The sequence below is a fragment of the Ylistrum balloti genome, unplaced genomic scaffold (assembly GCF_031769215.1).
Source record: "Ylistrum balloti isolate Yb309-2 unplaced genomic scaffold, AGI_CSIRO_Ybal_v1 Utg370366, whole genome shotgun sequence".
NCBI classification, from domain to species: Eukaryota; Metazoa; Mollusca; class Bivalvia; order Pectinida; family Pectinidae; genus Ylistrum; species Ylistrum balloti.
The window spans coordinates 467,631-492,778 of record NW_026782258.1 but is presented as its reverse complement, the minus strand read 5'-3'; the positions used below and the strand labels follow the sequence as shown (position 1 = coordinate 492,778).

The following is a 25,148-nucleotide window of genomic DNA, read 5'->3' as shown; positions in this document are numbered from 1 at the left end:
AAGTCCAGCTTCTGTTTCAACAGTGTTTAAGGTATCTTAATGATTTGCATTCTTCCTCTTTTGAAGTTTTCATTTTTGAACAACGGCATATGTTTAGTGAGCAAGACATATTTGACTCCTAACTGACAAGACAAGATTATCTGGATGGGAGTTTCAATGGGATTACTGGTAATCCTGTGTGTCCAGACTCAATCAATGAAATAATTTCGGTTCTAAGGTGGAGGGTTATAGAATCAATAAGTCAGCCTTTAGCTATAGAAAGTCTGTGTCAGCGACACTTTATACCTGTACGGACAGATATAGTATTGATCTATTAGGGAAGCTACAATAATTCCTGTCCGGTTTTTATTGTTTAACCTATAGCGACCCGACGTATTGTTCATTATCTGATTGCCTGTATTCCAGTCAAAGTCTTAAAACAATCATATCGTTACCAGGACGAGTTTTTTTCTATCAATTGTTTAAAGTCTCAAGATTTAAAAGTCTTCTTTTAATAATGAAAAAACCGGTTTCCCGAGATCCAGTTTGACAGCTCTTTAAGTGATGGTCTCTATGAAATAGTCAATGTCACGTATTTAAATATCAACACTCGTGACTTCGAATAGTAATAAATGTACAAGTGTTACATTTTCTATGCGAAAGGTAAATCATTAATGCGTGGTGTGAGAGTTATGAAGACGGATATGTTAACCCAATTAGCATATTAATTAAAACAACGTGTCCTCGAGCGAAATTGTAAGTTTAATTTAGCAACAAATGTTTGTACTGTAAACTCCATGTTAATCTTGACCTCCAAATTTAATTATACCAACACAACGTAACTCATGAATTATTGTGAAATTATCATTCCTGGCTCCTAACCTTGAACAATCTTATCAGCACAGTGAATTAGCTAACTTTTTTATCAAACGCATCTTGACTATATCCTGTCATTAACGGCTAATAACACCCGACTTCCGACGAACTCCGCTGATCGGCAGTACTATCGATGTCTGCTCTTAAACACCACAGGTCCGTGTTGTATAAGTCTTTCCTTTGAAATGTCATGTACAACAATTAACCTGTCATTGTTTGGTCATTGATATAGCTGTACGTCAAGGTGCACTTAATCCATCACACCTGTCTAATTAATCAGAGACACGTACGCTCACGTGCCATGTAGTCAGGTTGACAAGACTCACGATACATATGTCAGCCATTGGTCATGAAAACTTTCCGATCTTGTGTGTAAATCGGCACAACATTAGTGTGTGTCCTGTATTACTAATTAGGTAAAGTGCCAACAACATGTCCAGTTTGGTTAGTATCTTATTAATTAAACGATAAACCCTAACTGACCTTCGATCGATTTCGCACCTTGAGCAACGTCACCAGCGCCTCTGTTAACTCCGACCTAACGTCATTAGAAATAAACAAAAGCCTTACTCTGTGTGATGTAGGACACGTGTCCCAATTTCAGTATGCATCACCATACTCAAACAAGGTCAAACACGGTAAGAAAGTTTCGACATTCGCCGTGTGACCTCTAACTTCCACAGCTGATTTTTTGTGTTGCTGGGACAAAGCACATCAAAACAGTTGAAATAGTTTTAAGAACTCACAATGTATATATGTGCCTACTTTAAACCATTTAGATGTGATAAATATATATGTTCATTCTATTTTGCTCTCTATATACACTCATAAATACAGTCATATTTCGTTTTTACAAAGTGTCACTTCTGTTTTTTTTTTTTTTTACGAAATCCGAGTTACTACAACGCACAAGAAGCGGAACTAAATAAAAATTGAGAACTCTGATATGCACAGGAGTTGCATCACTCTTGTCATCCCGCGAAGAACACTCACAGGCAAAGTTATAAAGTCCAACGATAGACATAGATTATTCATAGCATCAATAGCTGCCTCTGATATTGCAAACCCCCAAAATGTTAAAAGGTGTAAATGTAGACTGATTTCCAGTTGTCATAGGTTCGTGACCACTTTGGCTATTCCATTACATAGTACGCGAGGGCACATATTGTTACAAAGGTATGTCTATCGAAAGGCCGGCGATTACACGTTAACATACAATCTTTATCACAACTTCGGAATTTCTGTCTATTAATGCACCAATGTCCTTATTTATTGTCTCTGTATTCTTCTTACAGGTAACATGAACGAAAGCAGTAAATGACGCAACAGCCAGTTATGGCACCTCGAGCTATGGACACGAAGAGGCCAACAAATTACCCACATCTATTTTCGAGACTGAGACGTTTTCTGTTGGCACCTGTTCTGACTACCGTTGCCCTCCTTGCATTCACATTTCACTTCAATATCCTCACTAGTCCACGTGAATCAATTGACTTCAATGATGTGTCGAAGGAGGCCTCCTATAAATCGGTGTTACAACACTCTGACGGTAGCCTCGATGTCATATTTAATATCCCAGCCTCGTCAAATCTCGCGCGACAGCTCAAACAGACCAAGCATGCCACGAAAAAAGTTCTGGACAACATGAAAGGATTCGATAAATCGGCAAAACTGATAAATAAAACAATAGATAGGGCCGTGCCTACATCCGCTATTGTTGGAAATAAGACCGGAAGAAGGTTTGTGAAAAAGACACTATATCCCGTTACATTACAATCCCCGTATCTCATCAATAATGCTCAATTATGTAAGGACATGAAAAGACCAGGTTTGTTGGTGATTGTCCATACCGCCACAGACCATTTCAAACGACGTAGGTCCATCAGGGAAACTTGGGCTAACAAAAATATTCTTATCAATCATGGACTTAGGATAGTGTTTATGTTCGGCTTAACAAATAACAAGGACACAGAAATAATGCTGGAGAACGAGAGTGTTGTGTATGGTGATATTGTTCAAGGAAATTTCCAAGATACGTATCACAATCTTACTCATAAAGGTGTGTTAGCCTACCGCTGGATCAGCGAGTACTGCCCTGATGCAGACCTCATCGTCAAAGTCGATGATGACATGTTCGTCAATATCTTTTTGCTCCTGGAGGTATATTTTCCGAAATACAAGGACAACCCTCGGTTTATGGGCTGTCAGGTTAGACATAAGGGTACCAGTCCCATTGTCCGAGATAAAAGTAAATGGCAAGTCAACCAGGACGAATTCAAAAATATGACTCACTATCCTGTGACGTATTGCAATGGCTACTTCGTCATAATGTCACCGGGGATCATCCGGGAACTTTACCGAGCTTCGTTCATGACCCCGTTTTTCTGGGTTGATGATGTATATCTGTATGGGTTACTTCCATATAAAATAGGAAAGGTGAAACACATAGCTCTTAGTAGTAATCTGACATTAAGCCAGGAAGCTGGAATAAACTGCTTCACCGGAAATACTACCTGTAACTATTTAGGTGCGTACGCATTCAAAGAGGATGTGATGGAGAAACTCTGGTATGCCTCTTTATCTATGTTCAAAGGTTTAGCTGCCAAATATTTACCCAAGGAGTTGCTATTGACTTGAAACCAGGTGTGTTTAGGTATTGAAAGAAGTGACGACATTTTAAAAAGTGTACAGTCAATATTATATCAGCGTAATTCGTTTACACAGATCGCAAACAGGATGTGCACCAGGATTTGTTTTCTTTAAAAAATAATTTCGATTGTGATTTTGAATTTCGTAATGTCCCAAAGATATAATGAGCCAAACCATAAATTATCCTTGGTACAGTTGGTGCAGCTAATGTTTGAAGATACATTTACAAGTAACTGCTATATTGTCCTATTCATAATATGGAAACAGTTTGAGATAAATTATAATTTCGGCTTTCAAGAAAGAAGATATGGTAGGTATACGGAAACACAACTCTTGACTGGAGAATGAAAGTTGTTCCTATCCCGGTGCGGTCTTTGCCACGTTTAACATACCCTGCATTTAATGCCACGTGTTTTGATATTATATACATTTCATTGATACTCCGTATTTTGTGACACTATACCAAAACAGGGAAGGATACTGGGTGTCATTAAAGTGTAGTTTTAGTTTGATTTTATTAACAAGGTGCTGCACTTCTTAACGCAGGAGTTTTTAGTAAGATGATATACCTGTCGAAAGTAAAATCTTCCATTCCTCCACATTTTCCATACAAAGTAAGTAGCACTGTAAGGTTTAGGTCCGGATCTGTGAATGCTCAAACACTGTACATAAGTCTCTTTTGTATACCCGCTGTGTCATTGGGTTATTGTCCATCAAGACGTTTTTTCAAAGCCTTATGCCGGAAGGGGTGAGATAGGGGGTCTTAACTCAAGGGGTAATATTTTTAACAAGCAAGCTAACCGGCTGCTCGAAACTCGTCTTTCACAGAGGGTAAAGATAGAATTTTTCCTACCCTGGACGCCTTCTTGTCGTTATCGCATTGCTTGTCATTATTTTCTCTGAAGTTGCCGTCTTGGGATTTTCCATGAACGCATACATGTCTAGGACAATAGGTAGAAACATCGAAGGGAGGATAATTATAGTCTGTTTCATATAGGTACTGTATTTACCTGGTATATTTTACCTGTGGATCTACTTGTAATTTTTCCGTCTTACTGCAAAGTTACATAAAGGACATCAGTTACAAATATTAAAAAATTAACATTAATAATAACTTCACAAAAGAAACTTTTATACAGCACTAAAAGTTCAATTTAACACTACACACAGTAGCATCTACATAATGTAAGTTTACAGCACGAAAACTTCAACACTACACAGTAGAATCTGGTATGCACTATAGAATATATCTAGAACTACAATCACTTTACAACACTGCCCACAGTTCAACCAAAGTGAAGGAGTTGGTATGCTGCATCGGCGTAGTCATGATGTCAATAATGTTGTCCTCCAGTCTCTTTTTCAGTAGGACAAGGCGAGCATCAATGTTTCTCTACTTCTTTGGCCGAGGTCGTTTGGTTCCTCCCGACAAATACAGTTGGTGGGTATGTTGTTGTCTGTCATAAACGTCTGAAGAAGTATGAAGAATCCAGTGTAGATGTGTTGGCTTTTTCCCGTGTATAAGGGCGTATACAACTGGGTACATGGATCCGTCTAACTCGATGTTGATGTTGTTTATCTGATGGAAGAAGCTGGGGCAGGTATAGAAGGTTCCATCGCAGTATAGCTTGTCGGCTGCAGCGAGGTCAGCGAAGTCCTCTGATGTAGCAAAACGAGGATCCTACATTCGTCACCATCTGTAAGAAGCGGTCCCCAGCAGTGGTTTCGGTCCATCGTCCACCAAGTTCAATCTCCTGGGTTGTGGCTGGTAACTTTGGTGTGAGTTTTCGTCTCTTTCGGTTCAGTTGGGACTTCATACTGTTGAAGGGTATCTTCTCCACAACGGCCCTCGACTCCTCATCCAATTCGTCATCACGCAGTTTGTTGAGCTCTTCATTGTAGATGGTCGGGATAGGTCTTATTTCTCTCTGGCAGCGGTTGGTGATGCTGTGCATGATCTCCTTGGCAACAACGCTGGCGTGATCTCCTGGGTGGTTGTGTGAATGTCGTCCGACTCCTACTATGATGTTGTTGGGGGTATTGACAGTAGCAAGGCAGGTGATGATAGTACATCTCCAGTAAGTTCTGAAAGGAATAAAAACAGATTTCAATTTTGATGACACAGACGGGTTTACATATTTGCAGATGTATGGCTTTAAAATGATATTACAGATGTATCATTATAAATCAACAATTAATTATTGATATTTTGTCTCTTAATACTTCAGTATTGCAGGCAGAAAGTTCCATCTATATGTAAATGTATACATGCACATGTCGTTCTAAAAATTGAACCAACTTCTTACTCTGTTAAATTGATAAATAATAAATCTATGCATAATCATTTACATAATCATTTACCTTTCTCCGCGAGAAGACCTTATTCTGTATAAATGACCGTTATATGCTAAGTCGTTACCCCTATTCTATTCTGGATGAACTTAAAATCTAACTGAGCATTAGCCATGATTGATTTCTAACAATATCAGTTAAGTATCAGAACCTATTAATGAATGATGGAATTGGGGATTAATTTTGAATCTTATATAGATAAATATATAGCTTGGGTACTCATTATCATCTGAACCCAAAAATATTATAATTAAAAATTATATAGTGGAAATGATATCACAATAGTTTATATTATTTTGGAATACACAACAAAAATAATATAACATCATTAAACATGGCACGACAATTACATGTACATTAAGTGACCATATACTTTTTTATTATATGACGTCTTTAATTATTTTATTTTATTCCCCCCCTTTTTTTCTGAGTTTCTTATACATGTACAGGTCAGAACCACAGGTAAAAACACAGGTGAACTGACCTAACATTTATGATATAGATTATAATCACTGTAAAGTTCCAGGTAGATGTTTATAATATGTATGGTTCCGGGATACAGTCATTGTCTTGATAGGGGAACCCACAATCACACCTCATGACAAGGGAATTTTGTAACATTTAACTCGTCCAGGGTAAGAGAAAATGAAAGTTCATACCACTAAAATCTTGGAACCCCTGTCCAAGGTAAGAGAAAATGAAAGTTCATACCTGTAAAATCATGGACACACCTGTAAGAGAAAATTAAAGCATCGTGGATACCTCTGCCCAGAGTAAGAGAAATGGAAAGTTCATATCGGTAAAACCGTGGATATCCCTGTCCAAGGTAAGAGAAAATGAAAGTTCATACCAAGAAAATCGTGGATAGACTGTCTAGGGTAAAGTAAAGGAAATAATAGACAAATATGGATATACTTGTCCAGATTAGGAGAAAAATGAAATAATAAAATAAATCTTGGATGCTTTTCGCTAGGGGAAAGAATCATGGAACCGAAATCTAGCCTAGATTTAGACGTTTTAAGAACAATAGGGTGAGATTGACTTTGTATGCCTTGAAGCGCTGTATGTACCATTTTGTATGTTGTTTGATTGTTTGAACGTGAGGATAGCGTGTGGGTGTTTTTATTGGGCCGGGAAAGACACTGTTGGTGTTATTACTCGTTTATTACAAATAAACATTACAATTTGACTATTTTATTGTTTTACCTAACTTTGTCATGTGATTGGTCACTTGATTTTGTGATTCTACGGATATTGAACCCGTCTGTTGACAGTGTAAAACAAAACGAAAGTTCTCCAAGTGTTTCTGTTACTCACCCAACTCCATTCACCTGTACGTTGTTTTTTTTTTCATTTAAAGTTAAAACTAGGTAACACGAAGTATATATAAACTTATGTGGAAACACAGCCATTGGTACTGTATACCCTTTAGTTTGAGATTTCAGCATAGTTGTTAAGATGCCATTAGAGACGAGAGGACATCATTTCGTTCCGTCCACTAAGCCATTTCTACAGATATTTCCGAATTCTTTAGGCCGTCACCTGGTCAATACCAGGTTTATCTCGTTCATCGTTGGAAAGACGGAACGTTTCAGGTAATACACGTTACTAAGGTTTACGACTTTTAGGGTATCCAAAACATATTTTTAAAACATTTGTTCAGTTTTGCCTACTCGAGAATATTACAACCCATCTCAATATAAAACTTACATAGTCCGTGGCTTGGGTTTCATGCCAAGTCCCTGTGTCACTATAAAACTTGTATATCGACCGTGGCTTGGGTTTCATGCCAAGTCCCTGTGTCACTATAAAACTTACATAGACCGTGGCTTGGGTTTCATGCCAAGTCCCTGTGTCACTATAAAACTTACATAGACCGTGGCTTGGGTTTCATGCCAAGTCCCTGTGTCACTATAAAACTTACATAGACCGTGGCTTGGGTTTCATGCCAAGTCCCTGTGTCACTATAAAACTTACATAGATCTTGACCGTGGCTTGGGTTTCATGCCAAGTCCCTGTGTCACTATAAAACTTACATAGACCGTGGCTTGGGTTTCATGCCAAGTCCCTGTGTCACTATAAAACTTGTATATAGACCGTGGCTTGGGTTTCATGCCAAGTCCCTGTGTCACTATAAAACTTACATAGACCGTGGCTTGGGTTTCATGCCCAAGTCCCTGTGTCACTAAGTCCCTGTGTCACTATAAAACTTGTATATCGACCGTGGCTTGGGTTTCATGCCAAGTCCCTGTGTCACTATAAAACTTGTATATCGACCGTGGCTTGGGTTTCATGCCAAGTCCCTGTGTCACTATAAAACTTGTATATCGACCGTGGCTTGGGTTTCATGCCAAGTCCCTCCCTGTGTCACTATAAAACTTACATAGACCGTGGCTTGGGTTTCATGCCAAGTCCCTGTGTCACTATAAAACTTGTATATCATATGCCAAGTCCCTGTGTCACTATAAAACTTGTGGCTTGGGTTTCATGCCAAGTCCCTGTGTCACTATAAAACTTAATAGACCGTGGCTTGGGTTTCATGCCAAGTCCCTGTGTCACTATAAAACTTGTATATCGACCGTGGCTTGGGTTTCATGCCAAGTCCCTGTGTCACTATAAAACTTGTATATCGACCGTGGCTTGGGTTTCATGCCAAGTCCCTGTGTCACTATAAAACTTACATAGACCGTGGCTTGGGTTTCATGCCAAGTCCCTGTGTCACTATAAAACTTGTATATCGACCGTGGCTTGGGTTTCATGCCAAGTCCCTGTGTCACTATAAAACTTGTATATCGACCGTGGCTTGGGTTTCATGCCAAGTCCCTGTGTCACTATAAAACTTGTATATCGACCGTGGCTTGGGTTTCATGCCAAGTCCCTGTGTCACTGGCTTGGGTTTCATGCCAAGTCCCTGTGTCACTATAAAACTTGTATATCGACCGTGGCTTGGGTTTCATGCCAAGTCCCTGTGTCACTATAAAACTTGTAGATCGACCGTGGCTGGGGTTTCATGCCAAGTCCCTGTGTCACTATAAAACTTATATATCGACCGTGGCTTGGGTTTCATGCCAAGTCCCTGTGTCACTATAAAACTTGTATATCGACCGTGGCTTGGGTTTCATGCCAAGTCCCTGTGTCACTATAAAACTTACATAGACCGTGGCTTGGGTTTCATGCCAAGTCCCTGTGTCACTATAAAACTTGTACATCTTAGACCGTGGCTTGGGTTTCATGCCAAGTCCCTGTGTCACTATAAAACTTGTATATCGACCGTGGCTTGGGTTTCATGCCAAGTCCCTGTGTCACTATAAAACTTACATAGACCGTGGCTTGGGTTTCATGCCAAGTCCCTGTGTCACTATAAAACTTACATAGACCGTGGCTTGGGTTTCATGCCAAGTCCCTGTGTCACTATAAAACTTACATAGACCGTGGCTTGGGTTTCATGCCAAGTCCCTGTGTCACTATAAAACTTACATAGACCGTGGCTTGGGTTTCATGCCAAGTCCCTGTGTCACTATAAAACTTGTAGATCGACCGTGGCTTGGGTTTCATGCCAAGTCCCTGTGTCACTATAAAACTTGTATATCGACCGTGGCTTGGGTTTCATGCCAAGTCCCTGTGTCACTATAAAACTTACATAGACCGTGGCTTGGGTTTCATGCCAAGTCCCTGTGTCACTATAAAACTTACATAGACCGTGGCTTGGGTTTCATGCCAAGTCCCTGTGTCACTATAAAACTTACATAGACCGTGGCTTGGGTTTCATGCCAAGTCCCTGTGTCACTATAAAACTTGTATATCGACCGTGGCTTGGGTTTCATGCCAAGTCCCTGTGTCACTATAAAACTTGTATATCGACCGTGGCTTGGGTTTCATGCCAAGTCCCTGTGTCACTATAAAACTTACATAGACCGTGGCTTGGGTTTCATGCCAAGTCCCTGTGTCACTATAAAACTTACATAGACCGTGACTTGGGTTTCATGCCAAGTCCCTGTGTCACTATAAAACTTGTATATCGACCGTGGCTTGGGTTTCATGCCAAGTCCCTGTGTCACTATAAAACTTGTATATCGACCGTGGCTTGGGTTTCATGCCAAGTCCCTGTGTCACTATAAAACTTACATAGTATGCCATCCCTGACCGTGGCTTGGGTTTCATGCCAAGTCCCTGTGTCACTATAAAACTTACATAGACCGTGGCTTGGGTTTCATGCCAAGTCCCTGTGTCACTATAAAACTTGTATATCGACCGTGGCTTGGGTTTCATGCCAAGTCCCTGTGTCACTATAAAACTTGTATATAGACCGTGGCTGTATACTATAAAACTTACATAGACCGTGGCTCGGGTTTCATGCCAAGTCCCTGTGTCACTATAAAACTTGTATATCGACCGTGGCTTGGGTTTCATGCCAAGTCCCTGTGTCACTATAAAACTTGTATATCGACCGTGGCTTGGGTTTCATGCCAAGTCCCTGTGTCACTATAAAACTTACATAGACCGTGGCTTGGGTTTCATGCCAAGTCCCTGTGTCACTATAAAACTTACATAGACCGTGGCTTGGGTTTCATGCCAAGTCCCTGTGTCACTATAAAACTTACATAGACCGTGGCTTGGGTTTCATGCCAAGTCCCTGTGTCACTATAAAACTTGTATATGGCTTGACCGTGGCTTGGGTTTCATGCCAAGTCCCTGTGTCACTATAAAACTTGTATATCGACCGTGGCTTGGGTTTCATGCCAAGTCCCTGTGTCACTATAAAACTTGTAGATCGACCGTGGCTTGGGTTTCATGCCAAGTCCCTGTGTCACTATAAAACTTGTATATCGATCATGGCTTGGGTTTCATGCCAAGTCCCTGTGTCACTATAAAACTTGTATATAGACCGTGGCTTGGGTTTCATGCCAAGTCCCTGTGTCACTATAAAACTTGTATATCGACCGTGACTTGGGTTTCATGCCAAGTCCCTGTGTCACTATAAAACTTGTATATCGACCGTGGCTTGGGTTTCATGCCAAGTCCCTGTGTCACTATAAAACTTACATAGACCGTGGCTTGGGTTTCATGCCAAGTCCCTGTGTCACTATAAAACTTGGGTTGGGTTTCATGCCAAGTCCCTGTGTCACTATAAAACTTACATAGACCGTGGCTTGGGTTTCATGCCAAGTCCCTGTGTCACTATAAAACTTGTATATAGACCGTGGCTTGGGTTTCATGCCAAGTCCCTGTGTCACTATAAAACTTGTATATCGACCGTGGCTTGGGTTTCATGCCAAGTCCCTGTGTCACTATAAAACTTACATAGACCGTGGCTTGGGTTTCATGCCAAGTCCCTGTGTCACTATAAAACTTGTATATAGACCGTGGCTTGGGTTTCATGCCAAGTCCCTGTGTCACTATAAAACTTACATAGACCGTGGCTTGGGTTTCATGCCAAGTCCCTGTGTCACTATAAAACTTGTATATAGACCGTGGCTTGGGTTTCATGCCAAGTCCCTGTGTCACTATAAAACTTGTATATCGACCGTGGCTTGGGTTTCATGCCAAGTCCCTGTGTCACTATAAAACTTGTATATCGACCGTGGCTTGGGTTTCATGCCAAGTCCCTGTGTCACTATAAAACTTGTATATCGACCGTGGCTTGGGTTTCATGCCAAGTCCCTGTGTCACTATAAAACTTGTAGATCGACCGTGGCTTGGGTTTCATGCCAAGTCCCTGTGTCACTATAAAACTTACATAGACCGTGGCTTGGGTTTCATGCCAAGTCCCTGTGTCACTATAAAACTTGTATATCGACCGTGGCTTGGGTTTCATGCCAAGTCCCTGTGTCACTATAAAACTTGTATATCGACCGTGGCTTGGGTTTCATGCCAAGTCCCTGTGTCACTATAAAACTTGTATATCGACCGTGGCTTGGGTTTCATGCCAAGTCCCTGTGTCACTATAAAACTTGTATATCGACCGTGACTTGGGTTTCATGCCAAGTCCCTGTGTCACTATAAAACTTACATAGACCGTGACTTGGATTTCATGCAAAGTCCCTGTGTCACTATAAAACTTACATAGACCGTGGCTTGGGTTTCATGCCAAGTCCCTGTGTCACTATAAAACTTACATAGACCGTGGCTTGGGTTTCATGCCAAGTCCCTGTGTCACTATAAAACTTACATAGACCGTGGCTCGGGTTTCATGCCAAGTCCCTGTGTCACTATAAAACTTGTATATCGACCGTGGCTTGGGTTTCATGCCAAGTCCCTGTGTCACTATAAAACTTGTATATCGACCGTGACTTGGGTTTCATGCCAAGTCCCTGTGTCACTATAAAACTTACATAGACCGTGGCTTGGGTTTCATGCCAAGTCCCTGTGTCACTATAAAACTTGTATATCGACCGTGGACATGTTTATGAATATTACTTTAAGACTATAGGTGAAAGATCTTGCCAAAGCTTTATCTTATTATCGTTCCAAATACAATTGCTGCGTGTTACACTTTAAACTCCTTAACTGAATTAGAACGGATTATATATTCAGCAGCTCTCCTGTGCTTTAGTGGTTGTTGTCTTGTTACCGGGGGTATTTTACTATATTTGCTGTAATCCTCGCTGACCTTCACCACCACGTGTTACTAGACCAGCTGACCCCCGATTGACTACTAACTAGGACATAATCATGTCAGTTTTGTACTTTCTTTTGAGAATTCTCTGGGAACAAGTAGTCTATTTACAGATGGCATATTTCAGAACCGCAGAACTGAAACTAGCCAGTTATTCAAAATTTATATTAAGAACACAATGCTACCAAGGAATTCAGCGATGGTTGGTCCTGTTTTTTCTGTATCCATTAAGTATTCGAATGGTAATATACATAGTAGTTGTAAACATTAATAAGGGAGTGAAAAGGAACGCCTGAATACTTGTAATATGAAGAAACGGGCAGTAAATCGGTGTTTAGTATGCAAGGAGAGAAATATTAACAACAGAAAATTTGGCTAAATATAATCACAGCCTTTTGTGAAGACATTCCAACTTTTTTGTTTTGAACATTTGTATCGAGGTTTCAAATAACGTGAAGTATTGTGTTTTCCACTTTTTAAACTTTTTTCGACTCCACGGCAACGACATTTAACGGAGATCAACAGGCCCACACCAGAGACAAGTCTGTGATATCGGTTATAGTATTATAACTTTGATAAACGATCTGATTTAGTTTTACATTTCTTTTTCGAAGCATATGTAACTGGATGATCCTGTGTCTGATGTCGAAATGACGTCACTTACGTTTGCATCTTTGATAATGACAGGGAAAGCAAAGAAAATTTCAGGTTGAAACAGGCATATTCGAGTGATCAGGATAATGGTTTTTATTCACATTACGAACCATCGAAAAGCTTTGCGTAATCTTCTAAAGTAGGAAACGCGAGAGAACACGGTTTTTCTATGGAGAGGAAGGTGATGATATATATACCAGAATACAAGCGCCCACTTTTTCTGGTAAAACATTGTGGACGATCTCTTCGAGAACTTTGCAAAATGTCTCATTTGTAATTTTTGAATGGCAGTTGTGGTTATCTAACGCATCCTTCAAATTATCTTGAGCAACACATTCAAAGTTTTCTAAGGCTAGCTTGAATAATCTGTTTTCTGATTCTGTTACATATATATAGTTCACGAAATTATCGAGGAAGTTTGATATCTCTTTCCCGTGTATTGCCTCCCTCACCATAGAAGTTGACGTGAATGCAGGAAAGTACCTCAGATTGGAAGCCTTTCATGTGTAATGAACGGGATCTTCTCCCTGTCTCCAACACAGCATTGGTTGACAATCTCCACGTCATGCAATCTCTAAAACCTCGTCTCTTGATCCATTCTCTTGTCCATTGGTTAATACATTAGTGACGTCAAACGTTGCATCCAGCACACAAGGGGTCGAAAATTACTCTGCCATCTCAATCAGTGCATTCCCGGCTGTTGTAAAGGTAGCGTTGTATCCGAACTTTGGGCATTAAAAGTGATTGTAAAAACCATCCCAGTGTCACCGCTGACTTGGGAAACATCAGCAGAGTTCGTCACATTCTTTTTACTGGATTCTGCGACAGTTTTTTCTCCTTCAAAATATGAAGGAAGATCAAGACCTTCGTCATCCAAGCGAGGGCAAGGAGCTTATCTCCATAGCCTCTAAACTGGCAATTAACATATAAAAACGCAACATTCTGAGTTTACTTTTCTCATACTGGTGTTACACACACTTTCGCGTTCTACAAGACGTTGATCTTTTAATGTAGTTTTAAACTCGCCTATTGAACCATGGACTGATTCTCCATTTGGAAAAAAATAAAGACTTTGCTGTAATCAGTGGTTCTTCCATTGTTAATGCTTCTTCGTCGACAAGATGTCTCGTCCTGTCCCTTGATATCGCTCTCGCTTGTTTTTGGTTCTCGTTAGCTCTGGGTAGTAATAGGCTTATTTTTAGCAGCTTTCTTTTTATTGTTTTTTTCTCTAGAGGGGATGGGGGTGGGGCTGGGGGTGGGCGTGTTGGTGACGCCGTAGTAAGACAATCTCTCAATGGACGTTAATGCATGTCAGTTTTACAGTTTGTGTTAAGGATTTTTTTTCGCTCAAAGTATGAGTTAATGTTATCATTAATCTGAAAATAACTAGTAGTAAGCATGTTGGATTTTGCGGCCTCTTTTGAAGAATTTCCATTATGACATCTGCAAAAAACTTTTACTGCCAATCTATCATCATAATTTGGAATACAGTCTTCAAGTTCTTCATCAGTCATCAGGGTGATGACAGAACCAATCACATGAAATTTACAGAATGTCATATAGTCAATAGAAACGGACACTATACACAGAGATAGTAAAAACCAAAACAAATTACAAAAAAAAAATAATAAAAAATAAAAAAAAAACACAGACAAAAGGAAAAAGCTTTCAATACAAAATCAGAGTTGATACAGTATAGCGATACAATGAATTAAACTGTATTTTACAGCTGTTTTGTCCTTTAAGGACTCGTCAGTTATGCCAAGGGCCTGTATTTTGAAACCGAGGAGGTGACAGAGGAAAATCAAAAGTGATCGAAAGTAATGTCAAAATTTAGATGCGGATGTGCACTAGCCCCATACTTCTATGACTTTAAGACCACCACGCCATTAAGACCACTTCATTTCATTTCCCCGGAGCATCTCTATGTCTTCGTGTTGTGGACTTTACTATTAAGACCACCTCACCTCATCATCAAGACCACTTAATTTCATTCCTCCGGAGCATCTCTATGTCTTCGTGTTGTGGACTTTACTATTAAGACCACCTCGCCATTAAGACCACTTAATTTCATTCCTCCGGAGCATCTCTATGTCTTCGTGTTGTGGACTTTACTATTAAGACCACCTCACCTCACCATCAAGACCACTTAATTTCATTCCTCCGGAGCATCTCTATGTCTTCGTGTTGTGGACTTTACTATTAAGACCACCTCACCTCACCATCAAGACCACTTAATTTCATTCCTCCGGAGCATCTCTATGTCTTCGTGTTGTGGACTTTACTATTAAGACCACCTCACCTCACCATCAAGACCACTTAATTTCATTCCTCCGGAGCATCTCTATGTCTTCGTGTTGTGGACTTTACTATTAAGACCACCTCACCTCACCATTAAGACCACTTAATTTCATTCCTCCGGAGCATCTCTACTTCGTGTTGTGGACTTTCATTCCCACCTCACCTCATTCAAGACCACTTAATTTCATTCCTCCGGAGCATCTCTATGTCTTCGTATTGTGGACTTTACTATTAAGACCACCTCACCTCACCATCAAGACCACTTAATTTCATTCCTCCGGAGCATCTCTATGTCTTCGTGTTGTGGACTTTACTATTAAGACCACCTCACCTCACCATCAAGACCACTTAATTTCATTCCTCCGGAGCATCTCTATGTCTTCGTGTTGTGGACTTTACTATTAAGACCACCTCGCCATTAAGACCACTTAATTTCATTCCTCCGGAGCATCTCTATGTCTTCGTGTTGTGGACTTTACTATTAAGACCACCTCGCCATTAAGACCACTTAATTTCATTCCTCCGGAGCATCTCTATGTCTTCGTGTTGTGGACTTTACTATTAAGACCACCTCACCTCATCAAGACCACTTAATTTCATTCCTCCGGAATATCTCTATGTCTTCGTGTTGTGGACTTTACTATTAAGACCACCTCACCTCACCATTAAGACCACTTAATTTCATTCCTCCGGAGCATCTCTATGTCTTCGTGTTGTGGACTTTACTATTAAGACCACCTCACCTCACCATCAAGACTACTTAATTTCATTCCTCCGGAGCATCTCTATGTCTTCGTATTCGTTTTTCACCTCACCATCAAGACCACTGGACCACCTCGCCATCAAGACCACTTACTTTACTATCATCATCAAGACCACCTCGCTATTAAGATCACCTCACCATCAAGACCACTTAATTTCATTCCTCCGGAGCATCTCTATGTCTTCGTGTTGTGGACTTTACTATTAAGACCACCTCGCGATAGATAACAAATACAAAAATGTTCCCACGACCAATTTTGCACTGAAATCACTTAATTTCATTCCTCCGGAATATCTCTATGTCTTCGTGTTGTGGACTTTACTATTAAGACCACCTCACCTCACCATCAAGACCACTTAATTTCATTCCTCCGGAATATCTCTATGTCTTCGTGTTGTGGACTTTACTATTAAGACCACCTCGCCATTAAGACCACTTAATTTCATTCCTCCGGAGCATCTCTATGTCTTCGTGTTGTGGACTTTACTATTAAGACCACCTCACCTCATCATCAAGACCACTTAATTTCATTCCTCCGGAATATCTCTATGTCTTCGTGTTGTGGACTTTACTATTTTTAATCAAGTAAGGAACAGGTCAACACGTTAAAGGCAACCTATGTTTTCAGTTCCAGAACAGTTATAAACGTCTGTAAAAGGACGGAAATACATGAAGACAGCGCCATTTTGATTTGACCATCATACGTAGTTACATACTATTTTGTACTGTTCTCTGCTTTAAGTCGTAGTCAAACATTGACAAAAGATGAAAGATATACAAGACCAATGGCTTAGGCAATAATTATATAAAAATTGAACTGGGTAAAAGTCAACGATGCAGAAATAGGCTTTTTTAGCAACTTTCTTTTTATTGTTTTTATCTCTAGAGGGGGTGGGGTGTGGGTGGGCGTGTTGGTGACGTCATAGTAAGACAATCGTTCAATGGACGTTAATGCATGTCAGTTTTAAAGTTTGTGTTAAGGATTTTTTTTCGCTCAAAGTGTGAGTTAATGTTATCATTAATCTGAAAATAACAAAATACCCCTTTCAGCGCGAATCAAGTTGTCTACTTCCGTTAACTGGGTTACCTGTCTTGGTTACAACCTTTCTCTGCAAGACCAAATGCACGTTTCTCGCTGATAAATATATATATATATATCCATAAAAGAATATGTAAGAGATAGGAACAGAGCTCCATAATCGAGGCATGTCACTTATAATGTCTGTAACATGAAAACCTGAATATTTTTTCTTCAAAATAAGGAATGGGTCTGATCTGTTATTTCACTTTACTGCTAAAATTAGGAAATTCTGAATGAATCGGGGGTTACGGGCCCGTTTCCGACCAAACGATATTTTGATATTTTCCGTGCATTGTGATCGGATTTGGGTACATATTGTAAGGTTACATACTATATCCATACCCGATTTCGAAGAAATAACTATCTTAAAATACACAGCCACAAAAATAGTTTACGTTTTCATTAGTAAATGTTTAAATGCTACACATAAAAGGTAGTTCGCTATTCATTTTTGTCACTTTATTATGATCATTTTGATGAAATTGTATCAAGTCAATGTACCTGATTAGTGAGATTCATTCAGTATATAATTTCTCCCAGGCTTTTTGTATACGTTGTATATTCAAAAAGAGATAGCTGGCTAACTCGTTTTAACGAAATAACTTAAGTCGTAGCAGCGAGATGGCTTAAGTCGTAATAACGAGATAACTTAAGTCGTAACAACGAGAGAACTTAAGTCGTAATAACGAGATAGCTTAAGTCGAAAAACGAGATAACTTAAGTCGTATTAACTAGATAGCTTAAGTCGTAATAACGAGAGAACGTAAGTCGTAATAACGAGATAACTTAAGTCGTAACAACGAGAGAACTTAAGTCGTAATAACGAGATAGCTTAAGTCGAAAAACGAGATAGCTTAAGTCGTAATAACGAGATAACTTAAGTCGTTATAACGAGAGAACGTAAGTCGTTATAACGAGATAGCTTAAGTCGTAATAACTAAATAACTTAAGTCGTAATAACGAGAGAACGTAAGTCGTAATAACGAGATTTTCAAAAAAATTTTCATGTAGTACTATTCGGCTTTCGTATGACTTTTATGTTCGGTGTTATATTGTAGACAATGTATGATTTCATCTGCCGACACACGTGACTGTCCATGTATCCTGTCTAACTACATGTACAACGGAGAGACGTATATTTCTGGCTTACGTCAGAGTGACATGCAATGACACATGCTTAATCAAAGTCTCATTGATCTTTCATTTGACAAGCTGTTTCTTAATACGTATTTCATTTAGACGTAAAAACATGATCTATCGATGTGATATATGCACTTTTCCTTACTGTAACAAAATGTCTGTTCAATTATTCAACAAGTACAACATCGGGACATCCGGCACAATCAATAAGAAATTCCAGCATACACGGGCAGGTGTCATGCACGTGATTAATCCGCGAGCCATCACAGCGGAAGTAGTCCAGTCATGCTCGCCCAAATAAAAAAATTAATCACAATATAATCTATTTTAATGTTGGATGTAATTGGTGGAACAGAAAAATGTTAGGGAAGTTTGTTTGTTTACTCCAAAACAGCTAGGGTACATCCCCTCTGCCAACAATGCAACAAAACAAACTGATGTACATGGAGAACAAGAACTGATCAGGATGTTCCAATTGTTAATGTATCTGAAAACAAAGTACTGAATTTCAAGGATTTGATAAAATTGCAATAAACTAAATACGCTGAACATAAAACAAAGAGGAAATCAAAGTCATTTCCGTGACCTCCGTGAAAGATACGTCATTTTCCTAATGAAGAAATGGGGCCTTCGCTATATATAAACAATTTAAAATGTCTATGCATGTCGCACCCACCCAACATCAGGTAAATTCATATCAACCTCATCTGAGATGAAAAGGTCGTTATTACGTCCAATTATCCCTGCTAATAAAATCTGGTGACGCTTAGTCATTTTCTTGAAAAAATAAACACCACGTGTATACAAGATATGATCAGAAATTCTTTAAAAACTCAACCACATTCAATCATTATTACAAGAGTACACCTCAACTTCAATAGCTATCTTATAGCGTGTAAAAAGGCGTACATGTTCGGGAAAGTTTCTAATATTGAGGGAAAATGCCATCGAAAAGTCAACGCTATGCTATGATATCAACCATAGAACGTCAAGTAAGTAGGTGTATTAAAAAAATATAGAAGGAGCACCAGGGTCCTATTCTTGACTTAAAATTGAAATAGGCTGCGCATTACCATATGAAAAGGAGCGAACATCGGCGAGCGTAAATATCCCATTTTCTGTTTATAATTTACGTTTATATAAATGTTGATGGATCGCTTCAATGATTTCCAGACACCAGTATTTTATTGCCTTGTTATTTATTAAGCGACAAGATATCCTGAATACTAAAATGATTTCTATGTGGCCAGGATCGTGTAGAATTCAAAATGATAAAAGGTTTCGGGTTGTTTCTTATATTTGTGTATTATTCTGTCGCTTTATTAGTTCATAAACAACACCAGGGATAAAATATTGCCAACCTTGTTTTCGTAAAATAGGAATTATCACACTTAAGTCTACACTTAAGTCAATCCTGGGTGGGTCGGTGGTATGAACTGGTATGAAACGACGCGCATACGTGATTGCATAACACGAGTGTAATAAAGATATGAATGTTTACTGAAAAACCAACACTGCACCAACAAAACCTTCTTGTCCCATGATGATTTAAACTTAATTTGGAAACAAATTTTAACCAGGAGAATCAACTGCTAGAGGTACAAGTTAAAGCTTTTCAATTCGGATAAAAACTGACAGATTACTAGTAGATAAGAAAAGGTTAATTAGCTGAGCCGTCGATACAAAATACTACCTAGAAAATGGGTGTATACCAGTGAATATTGAAAAGAATGTGTTAACGATTTAATGCGCGTAGATCATTTACCATCAAAAGCCCAGGGCACTATAGCATAATTAAGCAATAATTGATAATTAATTATTAAACAATGCTGAATAAATCTGACTTGTGGTTTCAGGACCATCTCGGGACCATTTCTTGCAAGTTTGAGCTCAATTCCACTGGTGAAACTTTAGAAGAAGTTTGAAACAGGTGTTGCACTGGAAAATCATGATTGCGCAATCATGTTCTAAATTGACCACCCTAGCTGCCGTATCGAAGTTTTGACAAGGTCGAAAATAACAACACTTTGTTGGCGACCTGTCCTCAACATTACCACCAATTTTCAGTTCACTGTCACACGTGAAACTGGAGAAGTTTAAAATATGTTTTTCAAAGATAGCGGCCATCTTTTATTTAAGACAAACCCGAAAAATAAAAACACTTGGTCAGTACCATCTAGGGTTCATTTCATGCAAGTTTGAGCCCAATCCCACTGGTGAAACTTTAGTAGAAGTTTGAAATAGGTGTTGCACAGGGAAACCATATTTGCGCAATCATGTTCTAAATTGACCACCCTAGCTGCCGTATCGAAGTTTTGACAAGGTCGAAAAATAACAACACTTTGTTGACGACCTGTCCTTAACATTCCCACCAATTTGTAGCTCAATGGCACCAGTGGAACTGGAAATGAAGTTTAAGATATGTTTTTCAAGATGGCGGCCATGGCGGCCGTCTTGGTTTTAAGACAAACCCGAAAAATAACAATACATAGTCAGGACCACCTCATGATCATTTCATGCAAGTTTGAAATGTTACGATGGCAATAGGTCATCATGACCCTTCCGGTCAGAAGACCTAACAACTGGAGACCAAGGGGAACCTACATGTGAAATCTGAAAATGATTCATCCAGTAAATGCAAGATAATTTGCTTCTGTATTAATCGACATCTTGCTGCAGACCTAAAAATATATAACTCTTCCCGAGTTTTTCCGTGAATAGAATAAGAGCTATTAATGCGCATAACAGATTAAAGCGTGATTACAGGTATGTACTCGAGAATCAAGAATGTATAAAAATTTGTGTGTTTGTTTTGTGTTGGGCGTGTTTGTGCAGTGTGAAAGATGTGTACAAAGAATGTCATATAAATGAATTAAAGCTATAGACTTGGGCTTTTAACTTCAAAATTGATTTATACCGTGATAAAACCTGACCATGTTGGCAACATTTAGTTTGCTTACAACTGGTCGATGGCATCCAATCATGAAATTATGTAAGACTGTATGTACTCGAGAATCAAGAATGTATTAAAATTTGTGTATTTGTTTTGTGTTGGGCGTGTTTGTGCAGCGTGAAAGATGTGTACAAAGAATGTCATATAAATGAATTAAAGCTATAGACAGGCTTTTAACTTCAAAATTGATTTATACTGTGATAAAACCTGACCATGTTGGCAACATTTAGTTTGCTTATAACTGGTCGATGGCATCCAATCATGAAATTATCGACAAAGTTAAAACATGAAAAATGTTAACATGTTGGTTAGAGGGTAAGACTGTCTGATTAATGATGATGCATCATATGGTACTTCTAATGTTTCTTTTTTTTTTTATTCTTTTTTTAATTTCACACAAAAGCAATGGTTAATGGATTCAGAGACTTGTGTAAGATGAACTAGAAAATGTCTATAAGATATAAATGTCCCCACCGCCAAGTATAATTAATTTCAGTGTTTAATCAATTGACGATTTTCTAGACATAGCAACGATGACCTTAGCCTTTTCATTTGGCCTCTGAAACACAAGATGCCAGAAATATACTCCTAAATTAATTGGTGTATGAAGTTTGACAAAACTCTGTTAAAATGTTAACATTGAACTCGTTTTTTTTTTATAAAGCACATTTGACCTTAGCCTTTGACCCCTGAAACACAATAATGTCCAAAGTAAACTCAGAATTGATTGTTGCATACAGTTTGACCCCATTCCATGAAAGAATTAAGTTATCAATTGTTTAAATTAAACAAATTTATTTCCTATATATAGCAAGGTTGAGCTTGGCCCTTAACCTTGGATTCCTGAAACACAACATTGTGCAATGTATACATAATTGACCTCTACATAAAGTTTGACCAAAATCTGTCAAAGAATGAAGTTGATGGGTGCTTATATTGAGTTGGGGCACAACCAATGGGATGGGATGAATTGTGACCAGATAGAAGTCAGATTTACTATTCATAAAAAATTGCTTCAGACCAAACTTGGACAATATCCTTGTATGGAAAAAGAACTTTAATTTCTGTGCTTGGGTCCACCCCTCCAGCCCATGGGTGATATCTAATCATTCCTAGTGAAGAAGTAGGATTTTGAATAATTTGCTCTATTTCCCTAATTGGGTCCTATTCCTCCCATCTCAGGGGGCTGAATCCACTATTTATACACAACTGATTTTGCTTCATCCAAGAATACTTCAGACTAAATTTGAGAAATATCCATTCATTCCTACAGGAGTAGAATTTTTAGGAATATGTTCTATCACCCCTATTGGTCCCCTCCTTCTGCTCCGGGAAGCCGAGACCCACTCATTATACAAAATTGATTCCCCTTCACCCAACGATGCTTTAGACAAAATTTGGGCAAATTCCAATTACTCATATTTGATCTGTTCCTATTAGGCCCCACCCCTCCCTAAATTGATTCCTCTTCAGCCAACAATGCTTTAGATTAAATTTTGGCCAAATCCAATCATTCCTACAGATGGAGTAGGATTTTTAAGAATTTGCTTTATTTTCATATTGGGCCCTGCTTTTTCCACCCAGAGGGCTGAGACTCATTGTTTATACAAACTAATTCCCCTTCATCCAATGATGCTTCCGAATAAATTTGGGCAAAACCCAATCATTCCTACAGGAGGAGGAGGATTTTTAAATTTCCCCCTTTCGGCTCCATTCTGCAGGCCCCTGGTGACCCAAGACCAACCATTTATACAAAATGTCTTCAGCTTTCCCTAGAGATACTTCTGACAAAATCCTGTATGTTGTTAATGACTAGTAGCAATTTGTATGAAAAAGTTGCCGGACAGACAGAGAGAAGGACAGACACTTAATGCTGCAGTTTGCCATAAGCTCACTTTGCCCTTCAGACTAGGTGAGCTAATGATAAACTTTAAAAGTCACAAACCCATGATGGTCACCTGTCAGCCATTCTATTCACCAGATTGATCAAAACACACAAAAAAAATCACTTGTAGAGACCAGGGGTAATCTACATGTGAAATTGCAGAAATATCCACTGTACACTACACAAGAAAAAGCACTAACAGCCATTTTGTCTTTTTCAGATCAGTCCTAGGGATGGGGGCTAAAAATGTAGGCAGCACATGGGACTACAGCTGTTTGGAAATAACAAGATGGAGTGATATCAAGATAACAGAAGTGTAAGGTGTCAAAGTTTTATTGTCAACACATACAATCTAATAAATTGTTGACAATCAAAAATATGAAAATTTAATTTGGACAATTAATAACCTGATTAAAAGACATCAGGAAATCAATATATATGTAAAGTAGAGTTTTAATGCCTAAGAAAATTTAATTATCAACAGAATGAATTAATTTTTTGGATGATTATTTAATGAATTCATGACATCATATACAGACACACCAATTATTCTGAAGCTTAATAAATTAAACAGAGAGGCTTAATGAAACAATTAAAAAACTCGGCGCATAGCACAAATCATTACTAACACATGGAACCCTTCTACGTCTGATATTCAGCATACTGCAGGATAAAGTAGTGACAAAAAAATATCAGTCACATATTGTACCAACCAGCCAAAACAAGACAGAATTTCAATGGCCGAACTGAACAAAGGGACGTAACTCTGTATACAGGAGGGCATGTTTGGCCAGCTGACAATGCCAATAAATGTACACATACAAACTGTAGCAATTTTATAGACTTCCTTTTGTTCTGGCCAATATGTTCACATGGAACATCAATTGATATCAAGCTCCCTCTACTATAGCTACATCTCCAAAATGACATCTGCTGCATGCAAACCATTGTACTGCAGACATTAAAGCTAACTAATTATCAACATTCTTCGACAACATACATAACACAATAGGCCTGGTGTCCTCGACAGTCACCCGAGTTAAGCAACATTGCATAAAAAGATTATAGGGGAAGAAGATTTAAAGTGTCATGAAAAAGAAATTGTGACATTGATGATAGAGGAATTAAGTGATATGTTTTAAGCCTTTGGGGGTCAGTCAGCGTCAATATATGCATATCATCAAAACTGTCATACTAATTATTTTTACTAAGTTATTTCCAATGAATATGAACAATTTCATGCTCAATTATGCAATAATCTTATAAAATTGAATAGTAAACTTCACTCCAGTCCCCTCCTAAGGAGAAATGTGAGACCCTGGGGTAATGAAATTCACAAGTTTCTTATAGTACATTAAGATGCTTCCAGCCATGAAGAGCATTTGATTCTAACTTATCTAGGTGTACAGAAGATTTTTGCAATTTGAGTCAATTTGACCACTTTTGGCCAACTCCATCAGCCCCTGGGGGTCAGCCAGGATCAATATGTGCACACCATCATGCCGTCGTCCTTCAATCATAGTTCAAACCAAGTTTGAAATATTTCCAATGGAAATTTAACTATGCTCAAAAATGTATGTTTACTTCATAACCCATAATAAAATACACACCCTCCTAAGGACAAAATGCGAGATCCTGGGGACATAAAATTCACAGTTTTGGTAAAGTACCGTAAGATGCTTCCATCCATGAAGAGCACTTACTTCTACTATATCTGGGTACAGATTTTAAAAACTAGAGCCATTTGACTGCTTTTGGCACTGCTTTGAGGGTTTTTGAGAATCTGAAAATGTGAACAGCTAGTGGACACAGGACCCATGACACCAGACGAAAGGCAATCGCAACAGGTCACCAAGAGACTTTATCTCAGGAGACCTAACAAATAGTGAACAAAATACA

At 38.8% G+C, this 25,148-nt stretch overlaps 1 protein-coding gene across 1 annotated transcript; it reads left to right on the top strand.

Annotated features, from left to right (window-relative positions):
• The first annotated feature begins 2,205 nt into the window (after nt 1–2,205).
• Nucleotides 2,206–3,492, top strand: LOC132553912 (lactosylceramide 1,3-N-acetyl-beta-D-glucosaminyltransferase-like). Its single transcript, XM_060218201.1, has one exon. The coding sequence runs from the start codon at nt 2,206–2,208 to the stop codon at nt 3,490–3,492; it is 1,287 nt and encodes a 428-aa protein (XP_060074184.1).
• The last annotated feature ends 21,656 nt before the right edge of the window (nt 3,493–25,148 follow it).